Source organism: Capsella rubella, unplaced genomic scaffold, assembly GCF_000375325.1.
Source record: "Capsella rubella cultivar Monte Gargano unplaced genomic scaffold, Caprub1_0 scaffold_2, whole genome shotgun sequence".
Classification (NCBI taxonomy): Eukaryota; Viridiplantae; Streptophyta; class Magnoliopsida; order Brassicales; family Brassicaceae; genus Capsella; species Capsella rubella.
Window position 1 is genome coordinate 3,646,099 of NW_006238922.1, and position 17,456 is coordinate 3,663,554.

General features: G+C 29.9%; 3 protein-coding genes across 4 annotated transcripts; all 3 read left to right on the forward strand.

Annotated features, from left to right (window-relative positions):
- The first annotated feature begins 354 nt into the window (after window positions 1–354).
- LOC17894559 (protein DEHYDRATION-INDUCED 19) lies at window positions 355–2,918 on the forward strand. Its single transcript, XM_023788203.1, has 6 exons — window positions 355–545; window positions 1,685–1,827; window positions 1,941–2,018; window positions 2,121–2,359; window positions 2,436–2,618; window positions 2,690–2,918. The coding sequence occupies exons 1-5, from the start codon at window positions 497–499 to the stop codon at window positions 2,545–2,547; spliced, it is 621 nt and encodes a 206-aa protein (XP_023643971.1). The 5' UTR covers window positions 355–496; the 3' UTR covers window positions 2,548–2,618; window positions 2,690–2,918.
- Window positions 2,919–9,964: 7,046 nt separating this feature from the next.
- LOC17895080 (CST complex subunit TEN1) lies at window positions 9,965–12,242 on the forward strand. 2 transcript variants are annotated; one of them, XM_023788053.1, is made up of 5 exons: window positions 9,965–10,195; window positions 10,388–10,561; window positions 10,640–10,796; window positions 11,419–11,568; window positions 12,139–12,242. In XM_023788053.1, exons 2-4 carry the CDS (start codon window positions 10,458–10,460, stop codon window positions 11,542–11,544), a joined length of 387 nt encoding a protein of 128 aa, XP_023643821.1. In that variant the 5' UTR covers window positions 9,965–10,195; window positions 10,388–10,457; the 3' UTR covers window positions 11,545–11,568; window positions 12,139–12,242. The 2 variants fall into 2 exon arrangements, with proteins under 2 accessions (XP_023643821.1, XP_006302958.1); XM_006302896.2 differs by lacking the exon at window positions 12,139–12,242 and having other exon boundaries at window positions 9,966–10,195; window positions 11,419–11,763.
- A 1,984-nt stretch (window positions 12,243–14,226) lies between these two features.
- Window positions 14,227–15,456, forward strand: LOC17896430 (F-box protein VBF). The gene is made up of 3 exons (XM_006302588.2): window positions 14,227–14,475; window positions 14,568–14,686; window positions 14,804–15,456. Exons 1-3 carry the CDS (start codon window positions 14,227–14,229, stop codon window positions 15,285–15,287), a joined length of 852 nt encoding a protein of 283 aa, XP_006302650.1. The 3' UTR covers window positions 15,288–15,456.
- The last annotated feature ends 2,000 nt before the right edge of the window (window positions 15,457–17,456 follow it).

The following is a 17,456-nucleotide window of genomic DNA, read 5'->3' on the forward strand; positions in this document are numbered from 1 at the left end:
CAAAAATATTTTTCCTAAATATTAAAATTCATTTCCAAACTATAACATTTATAATATCTAGAAAACTAATCTTATTTTTGTAAAATTATCCCAAATCATATATTCAATTTCTCTTAAAATTTTAAAATAATACTATAAATTAATTTACACTATAAAATAATAAATTTTAATTTATAAATTAATTAATTTTACTATAAATTAATAAAATATTGTGATTCCAACATTATTAATTTATAAATACCGAAACTAATAACCGGAATAAAATAGCAAACCGGAATTTAGAATTTCGATAACCGGTCCATCATTTCTGAGAATCCAATAATAATAATCCTCCTTCCATCACAACGCACTTCTCTCTTCCTCTCTCCTCCTCTACCAAGAAATCATCGTCTTCATCTTCTTCATCTTCTTCATCTTCATCTATCAAGATCGATCCTTTTTGCTAAATCGTCCTTCAATTTGCTCAAAGATTCTTAATTTCTTCGTGAGCAGAGAGATGGACGCTGATTCCAAGAGATTTCTAGCTACGCTTCGATCCCGATCTGGTGAGAATCACAGTTGCTTGTATAAAGTTTTGATTTTTAGAGCTTGTAGCTTAGTTTGATTCTTGAACCATCAAAGAAGGGAAAATTTCAATAAAGATTCAAACTTTTTTAAAAGTTTTCTTGATTTTGGGTTCAGAGATCAAGACTTTTGTAAATGTTTAGGTTAGTTATGTAAGTGTAAGAACAGTTTAAATCATAACAGTTAGAGCTCTTGAACTTGTTGTGTTTATGGAGATGTAAGAGATGTTTTTGCTTTCTGTCTATTAAGACAGCGAATTTGCTATCTAATCTATTACAAGAAGGGTAGGTTCTGTTTTCTATTAGTCTTATTTTATTCATAAGAAGGAAAATTTCAATAAAGATTCTAACTTTTTTTAAAGTTTGATTGGTTTTGGGTTCAGGCAAGACTTTTGTAAATGTTTAGGTTTGTTATGCAAGTGTAAGAACAGTTGGAATCATATTTAGGTTTCTGCCTTGTTTCTAGTTAATTTCTGGCTGTAGTTTTGAGGTATGTAAGAGAAGCTTTGTACTTGTTGTGCTGTGTTGTGTTGTGTTTGTGGAGCTGTAAGAGATGTTTTTGCTTATAAATAAGACAGTGAAGTTTGATGTTTTAATCTAATCTATTACAAGAAGGGTATGCCCAATTTTCTGATTTCTTCATAGATCTTTAGGTTTTGGTTTTAAGTTGTTTCATTTGGTGTTGATTCACATTTAAAGGTTGCTTTATGGCTGAGAAAGTGCAGGAAGATAATCTAAAAGATAATTTTTTCTCAGGATCTAGAGGAATGTTGCATTTAAGTTTTTTTTTGTATTGAATTTGGTTCTAGAGTTTTTAATCAGAAAGGACTCTGAAGGTTGTCTCTGGGAGTCTAGTTTTGGTTGTATGCCTTTGCCTATATCATGCTCGTAATCTATATGATCATTTTGTATTTAAAAATGCAGAAATGTTAGTTTTGTGTTCAATTTGGTTTTAGAGTTTTTGTCAGAAAGAACAACATGATTCAGAAGGTTGTCTCTTGGAGTCTAGTTTTGTTTTTTTCTATTCATATTTGTTTGTTTCTTGGCTAGGTGAATGGCTTTAGGCGTTAACCAGTATCATGCTTGTAATTTATATGATCTTTTTGTATTTGACTATGTAGAAATGTTAATGGGCTTTGAAGAAATAGATGGAGATGATGATTTCCAGGAGGAGTTTGCTTGCCCGTTCTGCGCAGAGTCATATGATATCATTGGTTTGTGCTGTCACATAGATGACGAACATACTTTAGAGTCAAAGAACGCGGTATTGCTCTCCGGCTCTCGATATTTGTTTGAACAATCAAAACAATGTAGAATTCAATAGTTTTGCAATTGTGTACACTATAGCTTAGAATGTGATAATCTGTTATTTTGCAGGTATGCCCTGTTTGCTCTCTAAAAGTGGGAGTTGATATCGTAGCGCACATAACGCTTCACCATGGGAGTTTATTTAAGATATCCTTTTGTTCAGTTTATATGCATTATAACTTACAGACTGTCTTAGTTCATCTTACCAAGGAATCACATTGCTCTGTTGAATTCCTTAATGAGTTTTACTTGCAGCGAAAGAGGAAGTCACGGAAAAGCGTTACCAATTCAACACTTTCATTTCTTCGGAAAGAACTAAGAGAAGGAGATCTACAGAGGTTGTTAGGATTTACTTCTCGTAATGGTTCTGTTGCATCAAGTGGAACTCCTGATCCTCTCCTGTCGTCGTTTATATCACCTACACGATCACAGATTTCTCCTGTGACGCGCCAAACCAGAAAAGTATCCGAGGAGAAACAGATGGAGCGGTATAGTTTCTTTCTGTACTATCTTCTTTATTAAATCTTGAAGGTTTAGTCTCTGATTAGCATTGAACTTATTCAGCAAGAGACAAGTATGCATCTCACCCGTCTCATCAAAAGACCGAGAAGAGAGGAGGCAAAAGTCAGACTTTGTTCAGAGGCTCTTGTCATCAGCCATTTTCGATGAGGTCTGATCAAAGCAAATACAAAGATCGAGAACGCAAAAGGAAACTAAATCTGCAGAATACAGACTTCAGAGAATTTGGTAAATACAAAGCTCTGTCACTTGTGTAGCAGAACACATTTTCATTGCGGTCTTATTAAAATTGTGTGTAGGTTTCAAGAAAAAGAGTGGTTGTGATGAAGAGAAGAAGAAGAAGAAGAGCGAGATGAAGCTATGTTATCTATATCTATGTAATATGTATTGTGTATGTTTTAAGTATGAAACCAGAAGAAGATGTTACTGAATACATTGCGTAGAACTGTGTTTTTCTAAAGATAAGAGGAAGAAGAATAAGTTTTCTCGTATGTAGTAGCATAATCCAAATGGTTTTACTTATGTTTATGTATGTGTCTTATGAAATTATAAATGTGTTCACTCTTGTAAGCTAGTAAAAAAGTGTTTGCGAAACCATTAAGCGTTACGGTTTTGGTGCTGTTATTAGTCATGACAAAAAAAAAAAAAATGATTTGGTCATGATGTTTTTAGTACTAGGGTTTAGTAGTCAATGTTTAAAATAGGCTTGGTAAAATGTCTGAATCGAGCCAAAGTTCCTGAACCAAAAACCGAACCTAAACCGAATTATAAAAATAAGGTTTTATTTCAAACTGAACCAAAACCGAATTATGAGAAACTATACAAAACAAAACAAAAACTCACTAAAACAACTAAATATTTACAAACAAACAAAAATTTAGTGTAGTTTACTTAAAACTAGTCGGTTGCCCGCGCTACGCGCGGGAGTTTATTATGTTGTTTATGAGTAATTGGTTCGTATTTTATTTCCTACTTATTTTTTCACTATACCATACTTTACTTTTTTTAAACTTAAATTGTGTTTGTATAGAAAAACTATTGAGTTTTAGCTTCATTATTTGTTGAGAAATTAAGTGTGTATAGTATAAGTCGAAGTGTGAGCGTAAATGGAAGTGCGGTTGAGAATCATCGAGAAACGTGTGCTATTAGGGTTTTTACCAAATATAAATCTATATGTTAATATTTTGGGCCCTTTTATATGTTGCCATGAAATTTGAACATGATTTGTGGGGTTTCGGGCGGATTGTTGTATTTTTAATTGTTTACATTATCTCTTTATATATTGTCATAATTTATTATTTTTTGTTTTACGTTTTCCTTTTTTGGATTTGTCGTATTTTATATCTCGTAATGATCATTTATATACTATTATATTTTTTTCTGATTTTATGTTTTATATATTTTTTTTGGTTTTTTCATATGGAACCATTTTTAAATTTAACATATTAGTATAATTTACTTTATATTAAGTTTATTTCATTTAATAATGTTTTTTATTTTAATTTTCAATTTTATGAAATATAGTTAATTTTTATTTTGTTTATTAGTTTAACATATGTGTTGTATTGGAAACAAATAGTTAAATTCATATTGGAAACTTTTAAAGAAATATTATTTTTATTTTTACCTTTTTATATGTTTATAAAAAATGAGAATTCATGTTTCGGTTCGACCTATCTCATTTATATTAGAAAATGTTTTGAGACATAAATTAGATAGATTTATATTCTCAAAATTTCTTATTTTTTGTTCTATTCCCGTTAAATCCCATTATATTTTGGTTTTCATTGTGTAAATATAATCATATATATATTTTAAACATTCACTAAAAACTATAATCTATTATTTATATATTTGTTAGTATAATCGATAATTAGTAAGTTTTTTAACTTTTAATCAATTATCTTTTTTAGTTTTATACTGTATAATATATAAAAAAGACCTTTCATATTCATTTTTGAAAAATTTATTTACATAGGTTTAAATATTAAAATTAAATGATAAAATGGTATACTTTTTTAAAAATTAAATAATAAAATGAGGTGGATGATGATGTGGCTTAAGGAGAAGAGAGAAAAGGCTAACTTTATATACATACTAGTTGTTGACCCGTGCTGCGCGCTGGAGGTTTATAAAAATTTTATTTTATTTTTAGTTATATTATAATTTTTCGTTATTTTTTTTTGTTTTACATTGTTTGTTTTGTTGGCTTTTTACTGTTGTTATTTTTTGTTCTTCTATTTATCATATCGATTATATTTTCAATTTAATAGTAATTTAGTATTTAAAATGTTTATCATCATTTGGTATTCATCAGAGGTCGATTGAAAGTTTATGCGGTATTCTCTCTTTTTACTAAGTATGTGATTAGAGAGATAAAGTTTCCGGTGTCTGGGTTTGATATATTCTAGGATCTTTCTTGTTTCCCGTTTTTTCCTACGTTCGAACCCGTGTATTCCGGCCAATGATTTTGAAATCGGTATCGTTGTTGCAGATGTGTCGCTCTTGTAAACAATGGTTCTAGAAAATGTTTTTCTTGTTCCGTTTAATCATCCAGTTCCAAACTCGTGTATCCCACGTTTTTATGATTTTTTAACCGGTTTGATTGTTATGTGTTGGACCTCATGTCCATGCTTTTTTAGATTTTGTATTTTGATTGTTGTGAAAGTGTTGGACCTCAAGCCCATATTCTTTTGGATTTAGTAAAAATAAAAATGATGATGTGGTGGATGATGTGGCGCTGACGTGGCGGAAGGAAAATAGAGGAAAGGTAACTTTATATATCTATATATATATATAAAGTTACATTTTCTCTCTTCTCATTCCGCCACATCAGCGCAACATCATCCGCCACATCATCAATTTTTAAAAAATATTTTATTAATAATTTCAAAAGGGCATGGGCTTGAGTCCCAACGGTTGCACAACAATCAAACCGGTTAAGAAAGATCGAGAAAACGACGGATTGTAACTGGATAGTTAAACGTCGGATACAACAATCAACCCGGTGAAGGATAAATCGAAAAAACATTTACTAGAATCGTTGTTTACAAGAGCAACTCCTTTGCAGCTATGCACCGATTTTGAAACAATTGGTGAGAGTACACAGATTTAAACATGGGAAGAAACAAAAAAACAAGCCAGATCCTAGAACATATATCAAGGAATAGATCAAAACCAGACACCGGAAACATTATCTCTCTAATCCCATATCTAGCGAAAAAAGAGAATGTCGCAGAAACTTGCCATCGACCTCTGGCGAATAGCAAATAACAATAAACATATTAAGTACTAAACTAATACAAAATTGAAAAAAAAATCCATATGAAAATAGAATAACAAAAATGACAATAGTAAAAAACCAACAATAAAACGTTTAAAAAATCATAATATAAATTATAAATTCAAATATAAATTATAAATCTCCCGCGCGCAGCGCGGATCAACAACTAGTCTATATATATAAAGTTAACTTTGCTCTCTTCTCCTTAAGCCACCTCATCATCCTAATCATCATCTACATCATTTTATTATTTAATTTTAATAATTTATTTATATCATTTTATTCTTTAATCTAAATATTTATACACATGTAAACAAGTTTTTCAAAAAGAAATATGAAAAGTCCTTTGATGTTTCTAACATCATCCACATCATTTTACTATTTAATTTTAATAATTTATTTATACCATTTTATTATTTAAGTTAAAGATTTATACACATGTAAACAAGTTTTTTCAAATAAAAAAATGAAAAGTCCTTTCAGATAATAATTATAATAAAATAAATATGTTAAATTAGTATAAAGTAGATTATACTAATATGTATGTTAAATAACAATAACAAATAACAAATATAACAAAAAAATAACAAATAAAAATAACAAATAAAAACATAATAAACCAAAGTAAATAGATAATAAACAAGAGATCGGCAAATCAATAAATAAAAAATACAACAATCCACGCAAAATCCACAAATCATTCTCAACTTTTGAACTAACATATTAAAAGGATCCACAGAGAAGGAGCAAGTGGGCTAGTAGTTCTCAACTCTGTTTGCCTTCTCACAAGATCCGGCTTCGAGCCCGGTCCCTCTCAAAGAGAGACTTATAATTTGTAGCGATGTCAAAAAAAAAATATATATATTAAAAGGATCCACAATATTAACATCATCAGAATCTCTATTTGGTGGGAGCCTTAATAACACATTTTTCTACAACTCTCTATAACACTTCTGTTTATGCTTATACATCGATTTATATTATAGACACTTAATTTCTCAACTACTATCGAAACTAAAGTAAAATAGATTTTCTATACAAACACAACATGAGATAGAAAATAAAAATATGTTGTAGTGGAGAAAATAAGTACGAAATAAAACACAAATAAATTACTCATAAACAAAGTAATAAAATTTCCGCGCGTAGCGCGAGCAACTGACTAGTATAGATATATAGATTAGTTAATTTTATTTATTTTCACAATTTATTTTCCTTAATCAAAATTAAACATAACCGAAATATAGTTTGATTACGAACATGATTTATATTCTAGAACCTAAAATATTAAAACCAAAAAAAAAGTTGAACCAGCTCTTTTCTTTTGTCGACAAAATAAATCTAATTATGGCACAATCGAGAAGATACTTGTCCGACCAGTTCAAATTCACGAAAAGCAAGCAAATTCAGTCATACATTAAGAAGACGGTGAATTTTTAGTTTTAATTTGTTTGAATTTGAATTTGGTATGAGATACATGTGAATTATTATTTAGACATTTTCTTAAAAATGCATAGTTGACAAAAGTAACGACAATCCTCATCTCACCAGTTTTAATTAATTTCACGCAAAAGCAACCAAATTCAGTCATACGTTAAAAAGAAAATGAATTATTTAGTTTCAATTTGTTTGAATTTGGTACGAGATACATGTGAATTCTTTTTTAGACATTTTTTTTCTCAAAAATATCTTAAGAAAATATGAGTCTTCATTTTGTTTAAGAAAATAAAATAAAAATAATTTTGATTATTATTGTTGTGACTGATATTTAATGATATGAAAGAAATATTAATTAGTTTATAAAGATATTGTCTTAAAGTAAAAATGAATATGAGAATTTTACTATGACGGTTTTCAAAAGATACAACTAAGAACTTTTGACTAAATAAATTTAATGGTGGCGAATGCGTAGAAATATTCAACAAAAGCGAATAACAAATAATTGTGGCGAGTTCAAAATTTGTTCATGAATATCAAACAAGTTCAAGGAAATTATTTTTGAATAGAATATTTGTTCTCATCTAATTTATTCAAAAGTTAATGAACTCCCTGAACTAGTCTACAAATCCTAAAACAAGCTACTAAATATTTTGCCACTAAATACTTTTGTCGTCATTTTATGGTTGATACTGTTAATTTAACCATCCCACCCACCGAGAAAATATAGTCACTAAATCTGCATTGGCTACTCGTATCAGGTGCTTTACAATTAAAACCTTTCGTGGCCTTTTTGTGACAACTCGACTATATTTTAAATATGTATTGTCTTATTTAATTTTCTCAATAATTCTTAGTCATCAAATAACTTAGTTTGGAGCAAATAGTTTTCTTTTTTTTTTGTCAACGAGCAAATAGTTCTCAATGTTATCAAAAAATGATTTAATTACATAGTGATTAATTATGGATATATTTAGATATTTATGATGGGGTTTCCATAAGTTTATTTTTATTGATTATATGATAAAAAATTTGGAATTTAATAATGTGATTTTATAATATATATATTTGATTTTTCTCGAAACTATGTAATCGTTGAAAAGTTTCATGTTTATTATTGTAAAACTAGTCAAAAATACTATCATCTATAAATTATATTATGGGTTAATTAATATAAGAAATTTTAGTAAACTGATTTAAATGGTTACGAGGCCATATAAACAACAAAACAAATGTGGTTCAAAATATTCAAAATTTTAGTAATATGATTTAAATGGTTAATATTTTAGATTATTAAATATTTTATTATTTTAATGGTTGATGTTTGTAGATTTATGTTGTAAAATAAAGTAATTTTGTAACTTAGTATTGTAATTACACATTAGAAATGTACAAAGGAGATTAACACTTGTTCCTATATATAATAATGTTAATTTTTTACAGTTTATTCAATAGTAAAGTTAAAAATAAGTACGATTTTGGTGTTTTTTTATTAAACATGTAAAACATACATAACTTAACTTAGTATTCTACTTAACATTTAGAGATATTGAAAGAGATTAACACTTCCAGTTAACACATCATATATCAAACAAAGGAAGAAGTCATATGACAAAGGAAGAAGTCATATGATTTCCATAACAAAGATACTTGCAGTTTGGCTTTTGTGGCCTTGATGAAACTCTCCTTGCCTATGTTCTTAAGCATAAATATGAATTTTTTTTTTCTTTTTAAATTGATTAGAAATCAGTTTGATTCTTGTATAATGTAGTTTTAGAGGATTTAACGACATGTTTAGTATGGCTCGGTCAACAGAAGTTGGTGGTTTAAAAAAACGTCAACGAGAAATCCAGTATTGAATGACCACCGCAATAGTTGAGGATTAAAAGGGCAAAAAATGGTAAGTTGGAGATTTTTATAACATTTTTCCCTAAATTATTTTTATACATTTATATTTTGGGTATTTTCGGGTTTGGATTCGGTTTTGGGTTTGCGGGTAAAAAAGTTTTGTACCCAATAAATAAATTTCAAATTTCAGGTTCGAATATGAATCTAATATTTTGGATCTATTTCGGTTTGGATTTTGGTCCGGTTTTTTTCCCAGGTCTACAGTATCTATATATATAAAGTTACCTTTACTCTCTTCTCCTTCCGCCACGTCAGCGCCACATCATCCACCACATCATCATTTTTCTTTTTACTAAATCCAAAAGAATATGGGCTTCAAGTCCAACACTTTCACAACAATCAAAATACAAAATCTAAAAAAACATGGGCATGAGGTCCAACACATAACAATCAAACCGGTTCAAAAAATCATAAAAACATGGGATACACGAGTTTGGAACTGGATGATTAAACGGAACAGGGAAAACATTTTCTAGAACCATTGTTTACAAGAGCGACACATCTGCAACAACGATACCGATTTCAAAATCATTGGCCGGAATACACAGGTTCGAACGTAGGAAAAAACGGGAAACAAGCCAGATCATAGAATATATCAAACCGAGACACCGGAAACTTTATCTTAATCACATACTTAGTAAAAAGAGAGAATACTGCATAAACTTTTCATCGACCTCTGACGAATAGCAAATGATGATAAACATTTCAAATACTAAATTACTATAAAATTGAAAAAATAATCGATATGAAAAAATAAATATCAAAAAATAACAACAGTAAAAAGTCAAAAAAAACAACGAAAAATTATAATATAACTAAAAATAAAATAAAATATTTATAAACCTCCCGCGCGGGTCAACAACTAGTGAAATATATATTCATCTTTTTTCTCGTTAACCCAAAAACAGCGTCGTTTGGTAGATACAATTTTTTTTTTTACATCCCTTTTCCTTTACTGCTCCGAGTAAGATCCCGGCGTCAGCAATAATTCTCACGCCGGCAACGTTACTCAAAAGTTTCAGATGATAAATCGTTTCTGTGTTCTTTAATCGAGTCTGTAGCTAAGGAAATCACAAAACTGAGTCTCTCTCGAAAAGAAAAAAAAAAAAAAAAATTAGGATTTTTACATAACACAAAGCAAACCCTTTTGCGATTCACCTTAAACCTCTCGTTCTGTGTAAGTTATAGTTTCTTCCTCAATCTTTTTTTCACTGAAAGTTTCGATTTTTATAGTTCTGATTACTTAGAAACCTCAAACTTGTTTGGATTTCATATAGACATGAAGCAGATTTATATAGTTCACTGATTGATTATAACTTATTTGTTGTCAAGTTTGGATCTTTTTGCTAATTAGTTAACATCTCTTCAGTTTGATACTAGAAGCTGAGGATTATCGAAAGATCGAGACTTTTGTGGGTTTTGTTGAAATTGTGAAATCAATGGCGAAGTCTCAAATGAAACCTGGTGTACCCATTACTCTACAAGAGCTTTACCCTTCTTCTCCTTTTTACAAGGAAGCTGTTTCAGTCAGAGTTACAGGAATGTAAGTTTCTGATTTTTATAAGTCATGAACTGAGAGATTGTATCAATGTAATGAGAATTGATGATGTTGTTTTTGCAGGTTGAGTGTATATTCAGTTGTGACTGGTATTGGTGTTATTGAAGATGGAGGGAGAAGTCTCAAGATTAATGCTCAGAACCTAAGAGATGTTAGTTTCAGGGTTGGTTCGATTTACCAGTTTATTGGAGAGATCCACATTGAACAACCCAATAATGAGGTTAGTTGGTGTTTTCATTAGGGGTTTTTAACTTAAATGTAGTGTCTGCGTTGTTGGTATGAGAAAACCTGAGTATTGGATTAGGATGAAGAGATTCTCTTTTCTTGTTTGTGTGTTTGCGGATATGCCAAAAAGGTGAACAAGGATAGGTTTTGGGAGGTCAAGTTTACCAAATGGCAAATCTTGAAGTTATGAACTCTGTTAAAGGACTTTGGTTTTGTAGAAAGTTTCAACTTTTCTTTTATTCAAGTTGAAAGATCTTTAGTCCTTACAATGTTTAGTTATCTTCATTCAGAAATGATTTATGGTAGTAGTATTTGAAGCCTTTCGAGTATATCTAACGTACATCGAGCATTTGGTTTCCTGAGAAGAAGTAGTTTCAGCATCTCAGTTAGACAAGTATACTATGAAAGTTGTGATATTCATGAGCATTTCTGAAAGGTCGTATTTAAAATCGATTTCTCTTCTCACTTCTTTAAAAGCAGAAAATTGTAAAATGTTATATTGAGTTTTAGTTAGCAGTAGACACTAGTACCCATTTCCAGGCTGAACTGTGTGTTTGAAAATGATAAAATTGTCTTTGATAGCTAACCAATTTGAAAACTGATTTCCATTTCTTTAGGTGATCTTGAAAGCTCGAACAGGAAGAAATGTGGATGGAATCGATATGAACCTTTACCGTAAGACAATCGAACTCCTAAGACAATTCCTAAAAGAAGAAGGCAACAGCAGCAATATGGTTGAATGAAGCTAGTTATCAGTTTCCATCCAAGTAACATAACCCACCAACACTTCTATAGTTTCTTCATCTCATACCTCTTTGTTCAATTGTAAATGAAACTTAGAATTGGTGGATTTGTTTTGGTCAGTTGTTTAATATGATCAATGTTTTCTACTTTGAATATTGAGAAATCTTCTTAGTCTTTTTTTTTCATTTCAAGAACAATTTGGTTTAATTGGTTAATTATATATCTTACCACTACTAAGTTGACCATGAGTCTTGGCGGCTAGAGATGTTGGGAAAGTCACACCTAGTGGTGGTATTAAAACTAAAGTCAATTAGATTGTAAGCAATGTTAAATGATTAGAGACTTCTTCATCGAGTCAATTAGTAATAAACATTTTACACAAAGAAGCTGGATCTTGAAATGTGAAAGAGACTCTAAAAGTTTGGTGTAGAACCTTATTCAACTAGACCAACACCCCCATGATTTGACCTTAGGTATTCCAAAATCCAAACTAACGAAACCAAACCTCTTGTCTCTTGGCCACTAGGTCGTTAACTACATTTACTGATTATTCCAAGTTTTTTTTTATGATTCTGAGGTTTGTGATCATGTAGATGGTCTTTATTGGCGGCTGCAGAGGAGTTGTTTTGCTTTTTCTAGTTGTGGCTGGCTCTTATAGTCGTCTGTACTCAGGGAGTTGTGGCTTACTCTTAGATATCAAAACTCATATATGGTGTAAAACCTTATAAATATTTTACTGGTCAGATTTAAGAAGTCATAGGATTTTTATTCTTTCGCAAACAATAATACATACGATTAAAATTGATTATCGTATACAATTGATGTATTATTAGTGTTCTTTTGGTTTTATTTGAATTTTAAAAATTTGAGCAATTTATTATTATTGTTAAACAACATATTTTGTTTAATATGACATGGTTATTTTTTTATTTTGCTATTTATAAAACTGCATAATCTATATCAAAAATAAATAAAGTCCACTAATCACACTTTTAACTTTTAGAACTTATATTATTACAAAAATAAAAAGCAAAAACACAATATAATTACGAGACATGTTTTGATTTGTTTAATTTACCTTTCACTTGACTTTTTTGATAATCGTTTCTCATAAAACAATTGGTTTACTCACCATTCTCTCTTTTCTTAACCTCTTTTTTCATACTCCTAATTCACTTTTGTAAACAAGTATTTTAAACAAAAAAAAACTAAAAAACTATTTCAAAAATCCTAACTTTGAGAATTGGATGAATACAAAACGTCCATGTATTTTTATTGCTTTTTCGTTTTAATTATCAAAAATTTTGCTAACTGAAACATATTAGTCTCATCGGTATTGACTTCACATAACGAAATTTTGAATTTAATCATATACTAACAAAATTAAATATTTTTTCAATTAAGATTTCAAAATTATAATAAATTTAAATTCTTTTTCCATAATTTATCGGTGTTTTCAAAACTTACAATGTCAAACTCTTGTACCTATTAACAACAATACACTTGTTTGTTTGTACCAATGTGTTCATGCCAAACTTGTAACCTTCATGGAAAGTCCACTAATCACACTTTTCACTTTTTGAGATTTAACTAAAAATAAAAGTTAAATCCTAAGAATTAAATCCTAAACCCAAAACCAAACTTTATAATTATCAACCCTTAAAAATTATTTTTTAGTGAGTAGTCAAATGAAAGAAAAATCATTGTTACCGTGTATGATATTTTTGGACTAACGTGTTTAATAGTAATTTTAGGAAAAGTACTTGAGTTTATCCTTAGGGGTAAACCACTCTTATTCACCCCTTCTTTAATAGCTAATCAAAATACAACAATATGTCATTTTTTTATTTAAAAAAATAAATAAAAATTAAAATAAAAAAGAAAGCAAAATACGGAAATAAATTATGTAGGATTTATATTAAGGAAATAATATTTTGGTTTGGGTTTATAAAAAAGTAGTTAGAGTTTGGATTTTATAAATAAAAAAATTATATTTCGGTTTGGGTTGACAAAATAGTGGTTAGAGTTTAGATTTTGTAATTAAACAAAATTACATTTCGGTTTGGGTTGACAAATAGTGATTAGGGTTTAGATTGTGTAATTAAACGAAATTATATTTCGGTTGGGTTGATAAAATAGTGGTTAGGGTTTAGATTTTATAATTAAACGAAATCATTTTTCGGTTGGGTTTATAAAAGAATGGCTCAAATTTGTTTTATTTTCTTATTATAATTTTTGACTTTTTTTTGGATAAAAAATTGATATGGTATATTGTTATATTTTGATTGGCTATTAAAATATTGAGTATTGATCTAATTTTAGGATAATTTTCAAATTTAAGATAGAAAGTCTAGTTGTGCTAGTGGATCATGTGAGAATCAAATAATAGTTTAGTTGTGCTAATATTTCTTTCTCTTCCGCGTTCTCTTTTGGACAACAACCAAAACGCTTTTACTTAAGTTTTTAAGCTTCCAAATAAATAAATAAATTTTGACCAATGGTCCAAAATGGTCAGCAGAACTATTCTCACCATGACTATATATAGTCACCATCTCTATCTCCAAGCATAACTTATTCACTACACTTACAAAAAAAAATCCAAAGCAAACCCCATAATCACAAAACCCTTTCTAGTATTAACCCATCAAGATTTATTAGCTTTTTACGTTGCAAACAAGAAGATGATGTTACCAGAAGCATGTGTAGCTAATATCCTTGCCTTCACATCTCCGGCAGATGCATTCTCGTCGTCGGAAGTCTCTCCGGTCTTCCGGTTAGCCGGAGACTCGGATTTCGTATGGGAAAAGTTTCTACCTACTGATTACAAAAGCCTCATCTCTCAATCTAGTGATGGTCATCGAAGTTTTTCGTCGAAAAAGGAGATTTATCGATGTTTTTGTGACTCTCTTCTCATAGATAATGCTAGAAAGGTTCGTAATTTTATGACTTACCAACTTTGAACAGAAAATTTTGTATTCATTTTAATTTACTAGAACTAATATTATCCTCTTTTTGTATTCAGCTGTTCAAGATCAATAAATTTTCCGGGAAAATTTCATACATTTTATCAGCAAGAGATATTTCCATCACTCATAGTGACCATGCAGCTTACTGGATTTGGAGCAATGTCTCAGATTCTAGGTTAGTTAATTTTTTTTCTTTTCTTAAAATAACAATTTTTTTTCTTATATATCAAAAATATTTTTATTTTTAAGTTGTTTCTTAGTTTATTAACAATATTTATTTAAACAATTTCAGATTTCCGGAATCAGCTGAACTTAAAACAACTGATCGATTAGAAATCAAGGGTACGATCGAAACCATATTTTTATCACCAAACACAAGATATGGAGCTTATCTGATAATGAAAGTAACCAAAGGTGCTTACGGACTAGACTTATTACCGGCGGAGACTTTGGTTACATCTAAGAATGGTCAAGTTAGTAAGAGTGCAACTTATCTAAGTTGCTTGGATGAGAAAAAACAACAAATGAAGCGGCTGTTTTACGGAAATCGAGAAGAGCGAATGGCGACAACCGTGGAGGCAGTCGGCCTGGACGGGAAAAGAAAGGAGCCGAAAGGTCGAAACGACGGGTGGATGGAGATTGAGTTAGGAGAGTTTGAGACAAGAGAAGGAGAAGATGATGAGATTATTATGAGTCTCACTGAGATTAAAGGATATCAACTAAAAAGTGGCATTGTGATTGATGGTATTGAAGTGAGGCCTAAATCCATGGATTAGGATCAAGATTATTATGGAAGCCGGGGTCTAATTTGTTAATTTTTTAAAGTATGGTATAGAAATGGAAGATGAGAGTTCCAAGGGGGTTTGTGTGTAACCTGAATTCATTTATTTATTTATGGCTGCGACCATTAGTCTTTTATTTATCCATTGTTATTGTACACGTTCGAAAGAGTAGAATTTTCAAAGTTTCAATTATTTGGCTCGTTGAAGATGATGTACATATGAGACTTTTGAAACTGTGCATGTCCATTATATTATAAGATCTAATTAACTATTATTAATACTATAATTATGAACTTAATCTTCTGTTATATAATAATACAAGTTGGAGTTTACATGTAGGTTTAGGTATCGAATTAGGAACGTAAGTAGATATAAGATGCTCATGCTCATGATGTTAGTGCGATGTTGTCATGCTAAGTAATGATATAAATTGCTCATAAGTCATAATAGTTCGTTAGAGAAGATTTGGCAGAGAAAAAAGTGTGTTCATAATGTTAGTGCGATGTTGTCATCAGATTGGGAAAGCCTCATGAGTCATGAACGTATAGACACTTTCGCATCAATAGCCTAATATGTCCTTATGTGTTTATGAACGACATGAATAGATTTTGATGACACATTCACATGTAACCCTCAAAATCTCTACTCATCTGCCTCGATCGATAGGATGTAGACTACCCAAAACTATTTCGTACCTTTTTGGTGACAGAATTTTTGTATAAACCTTTTTGGTGCATTTCTCATTGGTGCTAAGATAATCACCATCGTTTTCATGGTTGTCAACATTATAAATAGAATTTGATATATTAGGTTGCATTTGTTACTTTACATAAAAATCTTGTTAGTAATGTGGCCTAACTAATTCCAAAAGCTAACTCAAGGGAGAAGTGTTGCCACATCATATATATACTACCCAAGGATCTATCTCACCATCGATGTGAGATATATCTAATACCATATAAATATTTCATTGTTTCATAAATCTATAATTTTTAATAATTTAACTACTCAAATGTAAAAAATTATGTCTTTTAGATATATTGTTTTAATTACTTTAATTATCGTCCTATGTTTTGAAATAGTTTCTTATATGTTTTTCGTATTATTTTTCGCATAGAATATTGTCTTTTTCTAAAAGTTATTTTAAGAATAATTACAATTTATTCATTTCTTTAATTATATAATTAAAAATATATATAATTTTGTTTGAAAGCTTTTTAAAATAAAACATGATAGAAGTGATATTAAAATAATCAATATGTGAAAAATGCATACCAATACTTTATGGAAAAAATGATGGACCATAGGGTATGCCTAGATGAAGAAAAATACTATTTTATAGTAAGTGTCGAAGTCACTTGCATAAAATATACTCAAATCACATGTATCACTCATGAGTAAGTAAAATAAAATGATTAAAGTGTTGCTTAGGATAAAATACAAAAGTTACAAAATGTTATGATGGGTCAAGGAGTCAAACTTCCAAATAGAGGTGCTAATATACAATATATATAACCCACCCACACATTGGTCAAATGTCAATGGCACATGATTTGACAACACTAGTTGTATTAACTGTAACCATTATATAATGTCTTTAGTTTCCGGAAATAACCAAGAAAACTCTAAATGATTTGACAAATATGGTATGATGACTTTAAGGCAATCGCCAATGTATTTGGGTTTCCGGCCATCAGATAATAAAAATATTTTAGAAATGCTATTACTAAAAAGAAAAATATGAATACATAAAATTTTATGATATCAATCATTAATGAAATAACCGTGAATCAACTGTTTGGTTTGCGAAGAGGTTTAAATAAATTAATTTAGCCATTTATGTCATTCAAGTACACATATTTTTCCAGTCAAAGATTTTGAGATAACTCCACAGTTAAGGGTGTTTATGTTGGAGTAGTCAAAATATGGGTGACTTTCCGGGAAATAGTTGTCGAGACTGTGTGAGTAAGACCAAAATACACGAAAATATCATGTGGTGAAGTGTAAAGTTGGTAAACAAGTCTTTAAACCTCCCGGATGTAACAAACCAATCGTCGGATATAGATGAGCTCACGGGCCTGGTGAAAAAACGTGAGGCCAGATAAAAGTGGTGGATCCATAGATTGAGAGTGAACATAAGACCCACTGGAAAAGATGTGTATT